Source organism: Podarcis tiliguerta (genome assembly GCF_965153285.1).
Source record: "Podarcis tiliguerta genome assembly, chromosome: 5".
Lineage (NCBI taxonomy): Eukaryota > Metazoa > Chordata > Lepidosauria > Squamata > Lacertidae > Podarcis > Podarcis tiliguerta.
The window spans coordinates 64,975,116-64,994,498 of record NC_139538.1 but is presented as its reverse complement, the minus strand read 5'-3'; the positions used below and the strand labels follow the sequence as shown (position 1 = coordinate 64,994,498).

General features: G+C 42.2%; 2 protein-coding genes across 25 annotated transcripts in view; both read left to right on the top strand.

The window, feature by feature from the left end:
• The window catches only part of PCDH15 (protocadherin related 15), a 609,044-nt gene extending 590,147 nt beyond the window's left edge, over nt 1–18,897 (top strand). For 21 of the 24 annotated variants that reach the window (XM_083441352.1, XM_083441358.1, XM_083441371.1 and 18 more), the window contains 5 exons: nt 6,185–6,206; nt 7,723–7,761; nt 10,592–10,665; nt 12,383–12,518; nt 18,076–18,897. In XM_083441352.1, the coding sequence (XP_083297478.1) occupies nt 6,185–6,206; nt 7,723–7,761; nt 10,592–10,665; nt 12,383–12,518; nt 18,076–18,627 (823 nt within the window). In that variant the 3' untranslated portion in view covers nt 18,628–18,897. The remainder of the gene's footprint in view (nt 1–6,184; nt 6,207–7,722; nt 7,762–10,591; nt 10,666–12,382; nt 12,519–18,075) is intronic. The other 3 variants (XM_083441361.1, XM_083441367.1, XM_083441365.1) reach the window with 1 other exon arrangement.
• On the top strand, nt 14,518–18,067 carry LOC310677842 (uncharacterized protein; the record flags this gene model as incomplete). Its single annotated transcript, XM_083441029.1, has 1 exon — nt 14,518–18,067. One exon carries the CDS (start codon nt 14,518–14,520, stop codon nt 15,811–15,813), a length of 1,296 nt encoding a protein of 431 aa, XP_083297155.1. The 3' UTR covers nt 15,814–18,067.
• Nucleotides 18,898–19,383: the final 486 nt, after the last annotated feature.

Below are 19,383 nucleotides of genomic sequence, written 5' to 3'. Positions count from 1 at the left end.
CCAAGGTACCACTGTACAGTTTTTGGAAAATGCTGAAGACTCCCCTCTTTACTCTGTCACAACCCACCCTGGGACCTTAGGGTGAAGGGTGGGGAATATATTAAAATAGTGGTGATGATATACTGAAGGGGTTTGCTGTCAGATTCCAGTTCACGTCACCCTCATGCTAGTCAGTAGCCAGGGAGGAACTGTTTCCAGAAGCATCTGTAGGGCTATGGGTTTCCCATTCCTGCTTCTCGTGATCAGTTTGCCTTGATGCGGAGCCCGCTGGGAAATTATCATGTTGCTGTATATCAGGGGTAGGGAACCTGGGGCCCTACAGATGTTATTGGACTACAACTCCCATAATTCCTGATCAATGTCCATGTCAGCTGGGGCTGATGAGAGTTGGGAGCTCAACATCATTCACAGGTTCTTCACCTTGGCTGTGTACAAATTAACCTGTTATTAAGAGGGTGCACCAGCAATCACACAAGCAGAGTCCCTCCCATAGTCAAGTCCTTGTGCATAATTTAAAGCAAGAATCAAAATAATCTTCGTTTTTACTTTTCATGTTAGACCAGACATTTTTTCCAGCCCTTGTGAAAATGTGTGGATTACTTGTCTGTGAGCAAGTAAGCCTCATGAAGTTCCAGCAGGCTTATTGTTGTTGTTTAGTCATTTATTCATGTCCGGCTCTTCATGACCCCATGGACCAGAGCACGCCAGGCTTACTCCAAGGCAAATGGATATAGGATTTCAGCCTCAATTACTGTTATTCAGGTTAAACCTGAAGATGGAGCCTTACATCATGTTGAGGTCCTTAAAAACAGTTTCCATGTGCTATGACGTCTGTAGTATGTTTAGATTCCATTACACTTCCTACTTTGAACAAAGCTAGTCATGTGGGTTTGAAGGGCTGATATGGGCAGACCAGAGAGGGCACGCGAAATCTATTACTGAAGAACATATTTTTCAAAGCACTAAATTATTCAGAACCAAATGGCCATTGCCTTTCAAAATTAGTTTCTAGTGGATCTCATCAAGAGGATAATGAATCTCTAATCATGTGTGACCTTCCATATGCAAGTGGGTCAGCCAGTACACAAGAAGCCTGTTTACAAAGGTTTCTTTAGTTCAGCCAAAGTTTAGACTAATCTCCTGGGTGAAATGAATGCTGTCATTCTAAAGAATGCTTTTTAGGGCCATAAATGGTGTCTTTTTTCCAACATAAATTATCATTTTGTTTGGGGTGGGATGCCATTTGCCTATGTTTCAGGTAGACCCGTAACCACCCCACTTCTTTTCAGGTAGACATAATTAAGGCCACATAGACACCATAAATTTAAAGCAATGTGATTCCATGAACAGTCATGAGTTCCCCCCAAGAATTCTGGAAACAGTTGTTTGTTTTGGGTGCTGAGAGTTGTTAGGAGACCCCTATTTTCCTCCCAGAATTACAGTTAGAACTCTAAGCACTCAAAAAAAATAGCTGACAGAATTCTTCAGAGGAAGACCTGGTGCTTTAAATGTATGGTGTGGATGTGGCTTCTGGCTGGCCTACTCTTCTTTTCCGCTTGTTTTGAAACCATCCTGTTTTTTTTCCTTCCCCATACTTCCTATTTTAGCATTTCCTGCCATTTGTAAAGGGCAAATATATGAACTTTTTTGGTGCCTCCAATGTCTTTTAAAACAGGAGTAAAAGAAATTGCACCACAAGGATACCTCCTACTGCACATATCTGCAGCATGTAACATAAAGTGTCTGAAGCCATTGAGAAGACCAGTGTCCTCTGTGCTACATATCTTGTTAGAAGTTGGGCATTTTTAGCCTTGAGGGCCATGCACACCTGAAGTTTGGCGTTTTGAGGCCCCTTGAAAATTCAGTCCAGCTGACATTGCTCTGAGTGGCAAACCATTTTTGAAGCACTGTTTGATCAGAGACCAGAGAGGGACTCTGAAAAACTATAGTCTGTTTACAGCAAGGATAGAATGGAACTGATTAAAGAGAAACAAGTGATCCTTCCATGAGCTATTTGAAAAGAGCCTGTGTATTTATCATTTACAGAGATAGGCAGTATCTTTGAAGCTTTAAATAGTAAAACCTTTATCTCAGGAGCCAAAAGTTGCAAGAAAGCATGTTCTAATTCTACATTCTGTTTACTGCCTTTGATTTGGATCTATCTTTTGGGTTTCATAGAAGATAACAACTAAAATATGTTTAGAGTAAGGCAAATACACATAGGAATCTATCTATCCAGTAACTGGAGTTGACAAATTATAACTCGTTTAAATCTGTATCACCAAAAAATTGCAGGACAGTATGCAAACAATTGTGCAAATTATGTTTCTTGTATCCAGAAGTGGTGTATATTTACAGAAAGTGTTCTGACATCTGCTGCTGTTTGGACATGATTATATATCATTATTTGTTTTTTGAGATTTAAGAGATTTTTGCTCAGCTACTAGTATTCATTGAATAGTAATCCAGAAATGTTGACAGTTTGCAGGAGATAGGTCTATGGTTTTCCTTCAAGCCACTAGAATTACAATGTAGCTTTCACATTTAGCCAAAACCATAAATGCATTTTCAAGTTTTTTTTCTTCGTAACAATAATGATTAGAAATGTGCCTTACTTTTAAGAAAGAAAGATTGAAAACCAAAGTTGTCAGGAATTCAAATTATCTAACAGATCATTGGTTGCACACATTGAGTGCAACTTAAGAGACTGGTAAAATGTGGTGGCAGGATTTCTAGTAACGACTGCATGTGTATAAGAAATATTATGTATATTGGTTCTTCTCCAGTTTTCCTTTAATACATAGGGCAATAGCATGGCAACCATTGCCAAAATATTTTGAGGTCTGTTTTATAAAAATAAGAGAGAGAGAAAAGTATTATTTTGGTTTTATTATGAACAGTTTGCAAGTTATTACATAACTATTATGTAATGTTTTGTTATGAACAGTTTTATTTGACACTATATCATTCAGTGCATATCAGTTCCCCGGCCTCTGATGTTGCTAAACTCCAGCTTCAATCAGGTCCAGCCAGCCTGCTCAGTGATCAGGGATGATGAGACTTGTAGTCCATCTGGAGTCCTACAGGTTCCCCATCCCTGAATTAAAGCAATAGTGTTGCTTATTTTGCTTGCAATATTGGATCACAGAAGCGTGTGCTCAGAGACAATTAGCTTCTTCCTTCTAGTGGCAGCTCTTTAAAACGTCATCTGAAGACTGAACCATCTAGAACATGATCATTGAGACTTGGGAAGCTGCGACCTGGCCAGCAGAAGAATTGCCAGTCTCTATGTAAACGTAGAAGTGCTTTTGAGAATTGCCACTTGGGATCTGAGCCATCTTGGTTTTGGAGACTGTGGGTGGAGTTGCACATTCTATTGCTACCTTGTGCCTTAAAACCCGAACCACAACCTCTCTTCTGCAAAGTTGCATTCACAGGGAATAACAATGAGGACAAGGAAGTGGGTGGCAAGGTCTTTTCTGCCCACCCAGTACTCCTCACATCTTGGGTTTCAGGTCCATATTGCCATTGTGAGGATATACTGTACCTGAAACCTTAACTGGTGGGTTTTCAGGAGGAAATCAGTAGGTGGGAGAAGGCTTAAGCTGCCCCCCTCCTGCCTACTGTTTTTCCCTATAAATTATGGCCTCTCGAACAACTCCCCCCCTCCCAACTTTCAGATCTATGTTTCTGTCAGTCAGGAACGCCAACTGGGGTGGGAGTGGTTGTGTGAAGGTGTGTCTGTGGAACAATGAACAAGGGAAAGTTAAGTTCCCCTGCTGCTCTCTGCCATTTTTGCTCTTCAGGTTTCCTCCTTTCAGTGCCACTTTGCTAAGAAGCAGCAGCCAGCCAGAGTTTTAACCACGAGGCAGCAATGGAACATGCCATACAAAAGAATAAAGCAATACTGCTTAGGTAGACTTTGAAAAGTCATTGATAATCCTAGCGATAAATCTCCATTTTAGATGTTCCTTACTTTCCTATCAAATGGACTACAGCAATAATTTACCTCTGATAATCCAATACACAAGCTGAATGCTAATAGAAAAGCTTTGCAGATGGTAATATTAAAAATTAAATGTGATCCTCCAGACTCTTCTTTATTTCCCCCCTAGGTGTCATTAAATTGTTTCCCTCATCTGCTGCCTCTCTACTAGTTTAGCCTTAATATAATTGTGTGCATGTCTGCTTCAAGATAAAAAAATGTAAGTCCTAAACAGAACATGAAGAGATCAGTCCAGAGGAACTTAAGTGCTCTTAAAGCTGACTAAAACCAGTTGTCCATAAGCATGCAATTAAACACCTAATCTGGCAATCAATGCACAGTTACTGGGGGGCTGAGTCCCCTTGAATTTAGTGGGATAAGTCGTGAGAAGATGTTAAGTCTTCAAAACTGCACCCTGGAAATGGATGCTGTCCCTTTGGCAGCTAGATCAAGCATACAGCACAGCAGCTACCCATTTCACCTTCTGCCCTTTGCCTGCCACATCCACTCTGCAGCACATTTTGAATCCGGCTTTCTACAACGGGGAGCATGGGGTGGAACAAAGGTATCAGAGAAAATGGGTAGGGGAAGCCACAGCTACTTGCATCCCAATTGGTAAATCCAATTGTGTTTGTTCCGAAGTAACTGTGTATGGGATCGTCGTCTGCCTCCCAAGTCATTTAAAGATTCCATCTGTGAACACACCAAACATTTAAAGCACATCCCCCACACTAAAGAATCTTAGGAAATGTACTGTACTCCTCACAGAGTTAGAGTTTCCTGGAACCCTTAACAATCTACAGTTCTCCATTCAGTGGATTGCAATGTTTCCCTTCTACTGATAGAAGGTAGAATGGGGAAGAAAAGGAATTTCCAATGAAAGACTTCTGTCAACAGAAACATTGGATGCTACCCAATAGCCAGTGGAGCAATGTGACACTGTTGCTCTCCTGGCTTCTCAGCATAGCAGCTGATTGGCACTTCCCAGGAGGGGTGGGGGTGCTTGGTTCATGGTAGCAGAGCCAATCTGTCACCACAAGGCCAGGTTCCTTGCACCTCACCCCCTCCACAGTAACCCACTGTGTCAGGAAGCCAGGAGAGTGAGGGTGTCTGACCGGGGCCACCTCAGCAGCCACTACTGACCTGTAGCTCCGCCATCCAAACTCCCAAGCTGCTTTGAAATTTGTCCTGGTTGGCTCCAGCTTGGAGTAGATCCATTGAAATCAATGGAGCCTAATTTAGTCATGACTAACTTGTAGAGCCATTAATGCACCTACTCTAAGCAAGCTAATTCTGGGTCCAACCCTCCATTGGCTTTAAGCTATTCAGTACTGTGATACATGAGGTGCTACCAGGAAACTTATTTCTGAGGGGCAGATCCTGATTTTCAGTATGTTCCATTCCGACCACAGTTCCATCTGAACTACGGATTCGATGGAAGATCTTCCTAGATGTGTCTTGACTTTCTGAAGTGACCCTATGGAAGGTTCCAAGGGCAGTAGATACAAGGGGAAGGCTTTTGAATATCTGACATGTGGCCAGCAGCTTTTAACTACAAATAGATGTTCCACCTTTGCTTCTATGCATTCTTAGGAGGGGAGAGAGAGAGAGAGTTACGCATATCTCCTTGGGAGATCTAGGATTAGGATATGGTACCCAGCCCATGTCAAATGAACCTTGCCTTCCTTGGTCAATTTTGGGTTCTCATTTTTATTATTCTGTTGGCAGTAATAATCCAAAGAAACCCACAGTAATCCAGTATTTAAGATATTTTTGGCCTATTTTCATACTGTTGCCATCATTATCTGTTTCTTTGTATCTTGATCATTATTTCCAATGCATTTGCCCAAGAGCCACCCTCATGTTAATGCCTTTGATGCCCTTTTTAAACAAAGGTGAAACAAAGAAAATGTGATTGCCTCCCACATTCGTGTTCCAAATTAAGTCTCAAGGACCTTCTAGATTGGGATCCTGAAGCACAGCAAGGAAAAGTCCCCATAAGGATGCAACATAATCTATATGTCATGTTATTTGTTTTGGGGTAGTTCTACAGAATTCAGTGGGATGTACTGTGAGGCCCATAATGTTCTATTGCAAAGTCTTTACATTTTGAAGAAAATGATATTGGTAAAATGCATATTTCTATTTACAACTTGAATAGCTGGATTAATGTCCTGTTTTTCTTGTGCTTAATTTCAGGCGTGGATATGCACAGCAAGAGGTAAGACATACCCTATATTTTAGTAAGAAGTTACCATTTACATTTTTTCTCTTTAGCATGGCTTGGATAATTTTTGCATTTTATATTATTTGACTCACTGAACACAACATTTAAACTGCATTATCAATGAGAGTTGAGGATCTGCACAGCCGCAAGTGGGATTTCCAAATACAGCACACCTGGCATCTCCTCGGTACCTGTTTTGTGAAATGCCTTTCCAAATTCTGTAATTATATTTCAAAAAAGTAATTTTTGCAGGAATGCTTGCCTAGTGTCTGAGCATTAGAAGTTGGAATGTTTCATGAATAGGGCCTGCACAAGGCATTCTGCATAAGAATATATGAAAGCCTCTCTCCCATTTGTTGTTCAAAACCCAGTTGGACTGGCAGTTGTGAAATAAATGGGCTCAGGGAGCTAGAACCAGAACTTGCCAGAACAATGTGCTGGGACCTCTCAGCTGGGCCCCGGAAGTGGGAGGAGAGACCTGACCAGCCTCAGCAAAGTCCCCCTGCACCTCTGACTCGCAAGGAGACCCTCCTGAGAGCACAAAGATGAAATCCCTTACAGACTCCAGAGCGGGTGTCCTCACGAGCTGGATGTGCATCTGGGCTTTACTGAGGCTCTTCAGCCCCCCCAGCTAACAGCTGATATATGGGAAATCCATATGATATGTGAGCTGGAGTGGCATGGGCAGGGGGCTTGTTAAGTTGCTCAGCTGAGGCATGGAAAGGCGCCCTTCTCCTCAGTTGAGCAGCCTCAACAAACCTCTGGCTGGTGAGAAGACCCTCTTTGGGCTCAGGTGGGTATTCTAAGGGAGGTACATTCTGGCACCTTTTTCACTAGAAAAAAAGCACTGGCTAGAACTGCTACAATAAACATTTTCTACTTGAGAACAGATTTCCCAGATCAAAATACACATTTAGCTTCAGTTATATATATATAGATGACACCAAAGTATGCTAATTGTAACTTTTCCCTCCAGAAATAACTCTTCATGTGAGTTTTTGAAGAGAAAATCTGTAAATTATACATGTGGCCCTGTCAGGTCTTTGACCACAATAAAGATTGATTGATTGATTGATTGATTGATTGTTACATGTGGTCACTCTTCAAAACTAACACAAGACAGGTGTTTCGGACTCAGGAATCTGTTCAGAATAAGTATAAATGTCTTGGAAGAAGATGACAATACTGACAACTGTGGGAACCAGTTCCCTAGAGGCCAAGAACATCTATGGCCTGTTGGGACCTTTGCCAAATCACAGGGCAGCGAAGCTGAATTTAATACATGTGGATCTGAAGTGGCTTTGCCCTTTTGCCTTGAGAAAATCCATCATTAGAGTAGAACTAAATTAGCTCTGAGCAATATTTTGGTCATTAGAGTCATAAGCAAAACTACTGTTGTCGTGCTGGTTTAAAGGTTACCTCGTAACCCTTCAACCTCAAAATAAATTACTTGCATTTTCTGTTATATCTTTCTCATCAACCTGTTTCTGTTTCCAATTTTCTTTGTCAGCAACAGCAATTGCTGAGGCCGTCCCTTCTCAGACCAGAGGTACAATTTTCTCACTTTCTTCTAGAACTTTGGGAGCACTCATATAGAATTCCTTCTGACACACATTTATACATTTGGCACTTCCTTATCATTAACACTGAAGGAGAAAACAAGTTTTAAAGTCTGTTTTTTAGTGTATTTATGCTGACAAGTTATTTGGCAATACTGTGATATTTTCATGCACCTGAACCTGCGGACTTCAGTTGTGTGATTTTAAAGTTGACATATTTCTATAGCTTCTCTGCTGTTACTCAAACTGTCCCAAGATCCTTTTTGGCCCAAATAACTCAATTAACTGCAGTGTTATAAGCTATACTCAAGAAGCTGAATGATAATTACAAGCACCCTTTATGCTCTAATAATCTTAAGAACTTTCATTAGCAGCATGAACGATACCCTCAATTCTTTGTAAAGTATGTTGATAAGTGATTGTGCTTTAGTTATGAAATGCAAGACTTGGTTTAGAGGTTCGGGCCATAGCATCATCCTCCACGTGAGGAAAGCCAGAATTATATCTTGCACGAGGCAATGAAGAGCGTATAAAAGCAGAAGGAAGAAGGCAGCCCTTGATCTAGTAGTGATTTGCAGAAGACTGGCAAGGATTTTTGACTCTCAATTATTTAACAATGGCAAAAACAAAATGCCTTTCTCACTGCTGGAATAAATATATCCTGGGGATGAACCAGGAGGAAGAATTTTTTGTGTAGAAGGATTCTAGTATTAAAAAAAACTTTCTGGCCTAAAATTCTTTAATTTTACATGTACCGTATTTTTCGTCCTATAGGGCGCACCGCCGGTGCGGACACTCGCCCGGGCTGCAGGCTGCTGCCCGCAAGCCTTGTGAGCCCGCGGGAACTCCCGCCGGGCTTGCAAGGCTTGCGGATATCTTCCTGAAGCCTGGAGAGCGAGAGGGGTCGGTGCGCACCACCGACTTTTCTTCCCTGCACCATGTGCAGGCACCGAAAGCCTGCATTCGCCCCATAGGACGCACACACATTTCCCCTTCATTTTTGGAGAGGGAAAAGTGTGTCCTATGGGGCGAAAAATACGGTATGTATTTTGCACTAAATTTTGGCTAGTGGACTTTGAGGTTCTAGTAAAAATGCCAACATAGATCCTGCAAGCTTGAAGTTTGCACATCTCGACATACATGCACTAATGATTCTCACATGCTTGATCCTTCTTTGGTTTTCAAAAGGAGGAAGGACCATGTCTTGGAAGCAAATGGTGCATGTATTTAGGCCAACTCAACAATCCACATGGTGTCAGATTTGCACATTTTCAAGGCTTGATCCTGGGCTCCCCACCCATGAAAAGATGTTACTTCAGCATAGGCCCAACTGCTTTTAAACAGAATAGACTAGGAGACCAGCCATAGATATTGCCCAGCAGAGCACATTGTAACAACTCATGGCTATTATAGTGAAGCAATATGGATGTGATTCAGGAGATATTAATGTCATGAGCTATATCAGCCTTTTTTCTCCTGTTGGTATGTCCTTTGGTAATCCATGATGAATGCTTGTTGTTCTTGCTTCAACGTAAGCTGTGCATGATTGACCATAACATCCCTCCAAGCAAGTTTGATAGAGAGTTTTGTTACTGCCTCCCCATATTTAATGTCTCCAACTGTTAAAATTTGTTTCAAAGAAAAACAGTCTACTTCACACTGTTTTTATAAGTTTAGTTTCCAAGCAACTTGAAATATGTCTGCTTAGTTCAGGAGTGGGGGACTGGTGGCCCCCTCTACTCCTCCAGATGCTGTTGGACTCGAACCCTCATTAGCTGCAGCCAACATCATCGATGGTCAGGGAGTTATAGTCAAACAACGTCTGACTGCAGATTCTCTTACCCCTGCCTTAGATGCATGTAAAATAATTGCAGTGACTATTCATTACTAACGATCAGTGTAAGGATATTTATCATCATAACTTAAAACAAACACTACAGTGAACAGGCACTGTGTTTTACATCGATCTAAGCTTTAGCATAATTATCACAATGGTATTTATTGCATTTCATTTCATTTCTCTCAGACCTCACTGCTAACTTCCCCCTGCCCTCTTTACACTCCTACCAGAGAACACAGGAGGACACTTCATGCATCTGTTGAAGTGCACTCTGGTTCAGACAAATGTTTTCATGACTTACAATGGTTTATCCAAGTACACTATAGGGAATAAAAATAAGGAAATTGTGCAATAATTGTTTAACAACTGTATGGTAATTATGTAGTTTATATCATAGGAATAAGAGTACTGAGAATGAATTCTCTCTCTTTGGCTCTTTGGCATTATAGCAATGATATAAAACGAAGTTGGGGGCAGGAAAGCAAAACTTGACATTTTTTATTTTATTTTTTAGAAGTACGATACCACATTCAGGATGATCCCATCATGTCAGAGAAAATAGTTTGTAAAGAAAGCACAATAACAAAATATTGTTCTTTCAGCTTTAGTCAGATTCTGTCAACTGGATCCTCTTGGAAGTTGAAATAGACGTAGGCATACTCCAAAAATGCGTCTGAAGTTCCCATTGGCCTTTCCTCAGCCCCACTGCTGGCTGAGAATTCTGAAGAGCACCACAGAAGAACTTCTTATGTTTCCCACATCTGAGCACTGGCACTAAAGGGAGAAAAACCCCAGGGATTATTATTTGTGTTATTATTCCAGTGCCAAAGGTTGAGGATAAAAAGGACCCGGCAACTTTTATCTTTTTGTCTGTGCTCATACCCTTCTCACACATGAACTCAGGGCTCTTTATGATCTATAGGTTTGTGTATTCCTACTGAGATTTCTTTTTCTCTTTTTCTTGGTATTGTGACAAACAGGAACTTTCTATGGAATCTGGAATTGATCCTGGCCAAGAGTACTATGGGCAAGATTACTACAGTTATGAACATGGGTATTATTCATTCTGCATTTTCTATACCACTTCACAACTTTGCATGCCAACCAGAGCAAGAATTGAAAGGACTGCTTTAGGCATGGCCAAGCAGTTTTTACACTAGATTGCTTTGAACAGCAGAGCCCAGTACCATATCACAAACTGCGAAAGTCCCTTTGAATTAAAAATCACTTTGTTCGTTCCCTTGGACAGAGTCGGCTCACCCATGACGGCCTCAGGCGGTTGAAGTGCAAGAGGCGGTGCTCTGTTTGTCTCACCACTTCCACTGCTGAGAGGGAGGGGCTTCAGTGTGTGGCATTGCCACCTATCTTCCTTGCTCATGGGAGGAGAAGCTGAGTGAGGGGCAACACTTTGAGGAGCATCCTGTCTTCCACAGAATGTGGCGATAGCTGGGGCACAGTGGCTAAGGAAGTGGGCTGTGATGTAGTGCACCACGGCAAGCCAGGAGGCAGCAATTCCAATTTGCTTCAGGCGGCAAGAAGGGACAGGCCGTCCCTGCCCTTGGGCATGCCGCATGTGATTATATTGTTGTGCCTTTCTGTTGTGTCTGTTAATCTTGTAAAACTTCACAACTTTACATGCCAACCAGAGCAAGAATTGAAAGGGCTGCTTTAGGCATAGCCAAACAGTTTTTACACTAGATTTCTTTACACTAGATTTATTTGTCGCTGCTTCCAAGGACAGGGCCAAGTACAGCATAAAATAGTATTCTAGTCTCCCATTGTGACAAGAGATGGGGGAGAAATTTGATTCAGTTCACCTTTAAAGTCAAACCAATCTAAGCTGCATTTTCCAAAACAATACGCCTGGCTGAAACACAACAATTCTTTGAAATCTGCACTTCTCTGCATTTTGAAATGTCATTCTCTGGAGAATTAATATGTTCAGAAATGCATATGCAAGGCAAAGTGTGCATAAAGATGCATATATTGGTGCAGATAATATAGAAAAACACGTTATATTAGTGGAAATTGCTTCGCAAAATGTATATTAGGCAAGATTGCATACGACAATGTGTATATTAGGAGAAGTTTGCATTAAAGTTTGCCAGCCTGGGCTCCTTCAAGAGGAAGGGCAAAATATAAATTGATTGGATGGATGGATGAATAGATAGATAGATGATAGATAGATAGATAGATAGATAGATAGATGATAGATAGCTGCTTAATTTTCACGAGAACCTCTTTTTTTATAAAAAAAAAATGCAAACTGATGTGAAAATGAAAAGAACTGAACTCGTGAGTAGAAAAACAAGAAACCAAGAGAAACCAAAATTGACTGATTCAACCATCCCTTGTTGTGACTGACTACAGTAGTGTCAGAGTGATGGTTACATTACCAACACATGTGTATCTTCCGTGGGCTTCATAGCAGTTTTGTTGTGACCCCCCCTGACATTTTCCCCAATTCCTCAAAATAGCTGTAAGACTGAGGTAGGAAAGCAAAAGGGCAATTTTTTAAAAAAAAGTAAATTGTATGTATATATGTGTGTGTGTCCCTCTTTCCTCACTGCCACCAAAACCAGGAAGGTACCATATATAAGATACAGTTTGCTGTAAAACTATAGGAGGCCAAAGGCATGTGACAAGAGTACTCACTTTAAAAAAAAGGAAGCAAGCAAGCTAAGGATGAGTGCTCTTGCATGTATTTGTGAGTATACACAACCAACATGGATACAAACATAGAGGATGTCTGTACCTGGCTTTTTCCCCAGGTACGAATTGCCTCAATACGGAAGTCGTCGCCGATTGCTGTCTCCTTCTGGAATGTATGATGAATATGGCGAAGTGGTCGTGGAAGGCGATGGCGGCTACTACTATAGCCCACAGGGACCTACGGCAGAAGCAGACGTAGGTTTATTCATTTATTTATTTTTTTCCAGTTCCAAATGTATTGACCTTTTGCAAATATATCAAAGCTCCTAACAGGACATGTGTACATTTGGTAAGCAATTTTTCGGTTCTGACAGGGTCAGCATCGATTCTGAGGTAAGCGAATGGAAGGACATTTGTGGAAGGAAAGCTTTGCATTCACTTCTTCTTCTCCAAAGCCACTTGCCCTTCTAAAAAACTTATCTGGGGTGACTTCCTAATCACAGTGGCATGGAAGTGAGGCTGCCAAGGGAGGTGGCAGCTGCCCCAAGCCAAGCAGATTTCTGTCCAAACACTTCTAAGCAGTGTTCTCCACCCCACACCGCATTGTGTTACCATCTTCAGTATTTGAATTTCTGTGAATCAAAAAATTGAGTTGTGGGAAAGAGTGATAGCGTAGTACAGGGTTTCCCAAATGTGGGTCTCCAGCTGTTTTTGGACTACAACTCCCATCACCCCTAGCTAGCAAGACCAGTGGTCAGGGTAGATGGGAATTGTAGTCCCAAAACAGCTAGAGACCCAAGTTTGGGAAGCCCTGCCATAGTAGATATGTTTTAAAATATATCTTACAATTATACGTGGCAGTCTATGCATGGGTGCTGGCTCCTTGGGGCCAAGGCACTTCGCCCCCCCCCCCATGTTTGTTGTGAGGGTGCTGGTCCCCCTCAATGTTCAGAGTGCGTTCAGCTCTGCCCCCTGGCTCCTTGCAACGTTGCATGATGTCACGCTTGTAACTTCAGGACATCATGAGAAGTCACACGTGTGATGTCAGGACGTCACGTCAGCCCCCCTCAGTCATCTTGAGAAGCTGGTGCTTATGAGAATACAGTGAATCAAGGGTCATATGTCTCTTATCTTCACCTTCCATATCCCACTTCTCAAGTGGATAACATAGACCAGGGTGGGGGAAACCTGTGGATTGGTCGTGCCATGACCATTGGCCATGCCAGCTGGGGCTGATGGGAGTTGGAATCCAACAGCACCTGGAAAGCTACATTTCCATGGCCCTGATCTAGAGCTCCCTCTGCTGTCGCCTGCCTCTGGGATAGTAGACAGATGTAGAGCAGGGGTCAGCAAACATTTTCAGCAGGGGGCCAGTCCACTGTCCCTCAGACCTTGTGGGGGGCCGGACTATATTTTGGAAAAAAATATGAACGAATTCCTATGCCCCACAAATAACCCAGAGATGCATTTTAAATAAAAGGACACATTCTACTCATTGAAAAACACGCTGATTCCTGGCCCTATTTAGAAGGCGATTGGGCCGGATCCAGCCCCCGGGCCTTAGTTTGCCTACCCAGGATGTAGAGGATTGAGAGGAAGGAAGTGTACTCTCTGCATCTTCAGAGACGTTCCTCCTTGTGGGCACTATAAAACTGAGACCAATCTTGTAGCATGACCAAAGCCCTAATAATATGCTATCAAGCCTGAGTTGCTGCTGCCATCCCAGCCCCCAGGGGCCTCAGGGGAACTCTGGTTCTGGAGCACTGCAAGGATGCAAAAGGGTGGCCAGGAAAGAAAGAAAATACCTTAGGGGGGAAAGGGGGAGTGTCTGTGCCTCTGCCAATAAATATGATAGAGAAATTCAAGAGGCCACTTGTTTAGGGCTCTAGATGGGTCTATATGGCGGAGCAGAGGGGGAAAGAGAGAGTTTTTACAAAACGGTTTCTTTGACATCTATTCATTTTCAGCACTGCAGCATCATCTAGTGGCTAAAGTGATAAAGTGCATTTTATTACAATTGTGGTTTTAAATTATCATATAACTAGTGCATATCTAAAAGCCTTTGGTACAGGCAACAATCAAAAAGGTCTGGTATAAACATATGAAGAAGATTCAAATTACTGTGCCATAGAATTGTCTCCTGCCTCCACTGCAAGCCGTACGGAGATCTCCCCCCCCCCAAAAAAAAGAAGACTTGGCCTATGACTTTCACAACTACTTTAGTTTCATTGTTCCTTAGATATTACCAGTGGCAATGTTAAAAACAAGTCTAATCCATATACTTATTTTGCTTCTTCCCCTCTCCCTTGCAATTAACTCTTCATTTCTTCCTGCTGCAAAGTATTCTAGGGAGACATGTTTTCAAGCCAGCCAACTAAGCTCCATTTCTTATGATTTGCAGAGGACAAGTCCTGGTGCAGTTGTTCCCAGAAGAGCTGTAAGCCAAAGGCCAGGGCCTCCAGTAGCTATTAGTGCAGTAGGTGAAGTGGCGGCTAAAAAGGCAGGCCCCAGCCAGGGAAGGAAGAAACTCAAAGCAGTGATGCAGCTGAGCCGAATAGCAGTTAGTGCCCCCAAGCCAGGACCCACCACGGAGGCAACACCATCTCCTTGGAAGAAGGCAAAGATCTTCCCAATGATGCTGCAGAAAGTGAAAGGGAAAGATGCAGATTATGCAGAGCTGGAGGCAGCAGCTCGCCAAGCGGAAGGAGAAGACAGCATGGTTATCAAGGGAAGCTATTTCCAGAAATCAGCCGGTGACGTGATATCGACAAAGAAGGTTGGCCGTGCCCTGAAGCGCACCTCCAAGAAACTCCGGGAGCGTGGTACATCAGAGGAAGTGAGCGAATCGGACTCGAAGTCAGGGATTTCAATCAGCGTCACGGCGGAAAGCGAGTCTGAAGTGAGCGACTACGGCAGGAAGAAAAGGAGAAGGACGTCGTCGTCTTCAAGTGAGTCGTCGTCGTCCGCAAGCAGCACCTCTGCCTCTGATAAAGACTACTTGACAGTGACGCTGGACCAAGACGAAACCACTGAAAGCACAGTGGACTCTGATGAAGAGCGTTCAGATTCGTCCGGGTCCAGTTCAAGTAGCAGCAGCTCCGAAGACGAAACCTCCGATTCTCAGAGCAAAGCGTCCGAAGATACAGAGTCCAAGATGTCGTCGTCGTTGCAGAGCTCCGTCAGCAGCGAAGTTACTGCCAGGACAAAGAAAAGCAGGAGCTCCAAGTCCAGTCTCAAGAACCGGTCATCTACAGGAGGAAGTGAATTAGATGATGCCATAGAAGAACTATCAGAAGAAGAAGAGCCACCATCAGCTATAGAAGAGGAGGAGTCAGATGACATTGAAACCTCTAGTAAACAGAGAGGGGGCAGTGAGGACGAAATTGACCCAGAGGAGGACAGTGAGGTAGAGAGAGGTACTACCAAGAGCTCAGCCACTCCAACAGATTCTGAAGATGTCCCCAAAAGGGAGAGGAATCGGAAGAAAGGGCCCACAAGGATCGCAGATACTGCTGAGTCAGAAAATCCCAGTGACTCTACATCTTTTTAGAACACAGGAGGTGGAACAAGAGGTAGACAGTGTGCAGTGAGGTGTGGTTTTGGTTTGCTGTGCTCTCTCTGTGTTGCTTTTTTAGGAGGGAGGGAGCATTATGCAAGTCTTGGACACAGTTTGGGAACCTGCCAGTAGCCTGCCTGCCACTCTCTTCTATTAAAAGAATTGTTTTGCAGAAGAGTTAAGGGCTCCTAGCTGAACAGTTTCACGAACTTGAATACACACTAATAGGATTGCACAGGGGCTAAAATAATAAGAATAATTAAAAACAGGGTGGCTTGTCCAGATTACAACAACTTTGACAACAAAACTTTTATTACTTATTGATGGATGGATTGATTAGGTTGAGTCCAGACGTGATTCTTGATTTCTCAGCATTTCCTGATCCTTAGTAGAAGGTGAACTCCGGTGAATGGGGTTGCGTTTGAAGTGGTGTGAGCTGCTATGAACATTCTTCCTCTGGTGTTTGTGCTGTGAGATGGTTCATTCACTCAGAAAAGCTGAAGCTGCAGTAATCAAGCAAACAGCCAGCGTGTGTGAATTAGCGGTTTCTTTAAATATTGGGGGAGAGGGGTAGATATGTCTATTTCTACCACTGTGTGATTTGCATTTTCTAAAGATGTCTCTGTGCCTTAGAAATCAAATTGCTTTATATATATATAAAAAACATTTTCACTGAAAAACTATTTGCATAAATTCTATGCCTACCCAAATTGCTTATAGCTAGGTTCGTTATTTAGCATGAAAACTACTTATTAACTAGATAGATTATTTTTCATTAAATTTACATGGTTAGTGCTCAGATTGGGAGGCCAATTATGAAGATAATTAATAATTATATTGAATCTGTTGCAATTATATTTGGCTGGTTTATTCCAAAGTTTTGGTTTGTGTACTGTAATTCGATTAATGTAAATGAGCAAATCCTTACATGCATCGGGATTTCATGCTAGCGAGACATCATGTGGGGATAAGCATGGTTTCATGTGGTATATTCCCCATCCCCTTTAATTGCAACATGCACACGGTTACACTTGCTTCAGAAACTAAGATTGTCAAGCTGTAAAATACCACTGCTTTCGTTCAATGACCCCCTTGAAGCAGAAATGTCAAGTGCTCTTCATGAGCTGATATTACAATACAATATTTCAAGTGATTAATTCTAGGAGGAAGTGATAATGATTTTCCAAATATGTACCCTATTGGTATATTGTACATACCCTGTTGATCTCTAAGGCTAGTTCATCTATCTGCCTGTGTTTATGGTGTGAAAACTTTGGGAGTTTGGTTATGTCTGACAGAGACAGTTATCATGGATATAACTCTATGTAAGTTCAGTTTCTGATCATGGAGGTAAGCATATCAAGAGATAAGATGTCATTCGTAATCTACTGCCTCAGATGAATGTATTTCAGAGAGAACTACGTAAACCTCAGGCTTTCAGAGAGAGTCCCAGGAAAAGTCACCCATATTTTCTGCAGCTTGGGCTCACTGGTTGGCTTATGGGGTCAAACGGATCAGCCTGAAGATGACATCACACCATTTCCTGGGAAGATACCTCAGTGTGTTTCATTTCCCAAGTCTTTCCAATATAGAGAATCCACTCCTGCCAATGCTAATAGAAATGCAAAACCAAGCATGTTAACTTGAAAACACCTTCAGTTCATTATACAAATGGTGTCAGGGAACAGAGATTCTAGAGCAGGCTTCCCCAATTCCTAATCTTGTTGGACTGCAACTCCCATCAACCCCACCTAACACAGCCAATATTCAAGCATGATGGGAGTTGTAGTCCAGTGACGTCTGGGGGGAACTAGACAAAGTCAGTTCAGAAGTGCTTTGTAATCACTGGCCACCACAGAAATCAAAATCTAGATTCTACTTGCTTCCTCCCTTCCAGGTCATGAATAAAGTGTTTTCCTGCATGTGTCCAGTGAGAGATGAGAGATGTTTATAAGACTTGTTGCTTCACACATTCCTGCCCCCTCTGTTTTATTATAGATATTAATGTAAATATCCTCTACTTCATTTCTGAAACAAAAATATCCATATTGAGGCATTCCTTGTTTTAATCTCAATACACAGTGGTTAACAAGTCATTCAGCATATTTTAGTGCAGTTAAATTGATTTTTCTAAAGGAAATTGTTCACTTACCTAATTTTGTTTTCTAGTGGAAGCAACGGAGCTGCCAGTGCTATGCATTAAAAAAAACTACACTATAAAATAATTGATTTCTCTCTCTCTTTGTCATCACTCAGTGGGCGAGGAAAAAAAGGATCAAGCTGGTTGTTGATCCCGAGTATGAGACCAGCTCCACTGGAGAGGACAGTGCCCCAGAAAGCCAGAGGAATCGTCTCAGCAACCCCAACATTCAAACCAATATCAACGGGAACATCTACATTGCCCAAAATGGCTCGGTTATTCGAACCCGGCGCAGTTGCCTCTCAAACAATTTAAAGGTCACATCCCCTGTGAGGCTGGGGAAACATTTCAAGAAACTTGATAAGTTGGCAGTGACGCACGAGGAGAACGTCCCACTCAACACGTTTTCAACGGGGGCATCATCTAGTGACAAACTGAACACAAGACCGTGTAGTGTTTCCTTTGCATCCTCCGCTATAGACGCTGATAACACAGGAGCAAAGTCAGGGGGCAACAGGTTGAAAAGCACAGAAGAGCAGGAGTCCATTGTTGACAACGAGGATGTCAAGGAGCCTTTGGAATTACCCAGCGATCACACGCAGTCAGACGACGACGAACTGTGGATGGGTCCGTGGAACAACCTTCACATACCAATGACAAAACTGTGACCTCTCTTTTTCATTTTGATTTTTACTCCCATTTATAACAAAAAGTAGGCTTTTTATCGTCACCGAGGAAAACCGTATGAACTTTGTTATCGTGCACATAAGTTGTATACTTTGAACCAAATTCTTTAAAGTAAAAAGGGGGTGAGGGGTGGGGGGGAATCCAGAGAATTTGCACTCACATTTGTACCAATTAATTGTTCTTCCCAACAACTCTTTTTGACAGGCTCCGAATTCACTGAACAAATATCATTAAAATGGACTAGTCTTGTTGGCTCTGGAGTTATTGTTTAATAATCATCAAACCACTACTGAAATGCACAGAAATTGATTGATCAAGTGGATTGTAGCTGAGAAGGCAACCATCACACACTTGTTTGATGTGTCGGTAAAGCACATAGAAGCTTTAACCACCGGTCACTGCTGTTTCAGATTTTACCCTGCTGATAATCCTACACCCCTGATCTAAATTATTTTCAGGCTGTGAATTGGCCACTCATGGATGGTAAATTCAGTGATTATACACTGCATAAAGGTGGCCTGTGTTGTGCGACCCCTTCTTGTGAAGGTTGAGCCTTTATTTGAATGAAACAAACTATGAAGAAAATCACTAGCTGCCTTGGGAAACAGGTTTTATTTTTATTTTTTTTAAAAAATGTGCCTTATTTCTAATAAGAATGTATCCAACAATGTAGCAATTTGCTCTCACTATGTCTTCCTCAAAAAATTAGAAGAGCCATTGACCAGTATGCTCCCTCC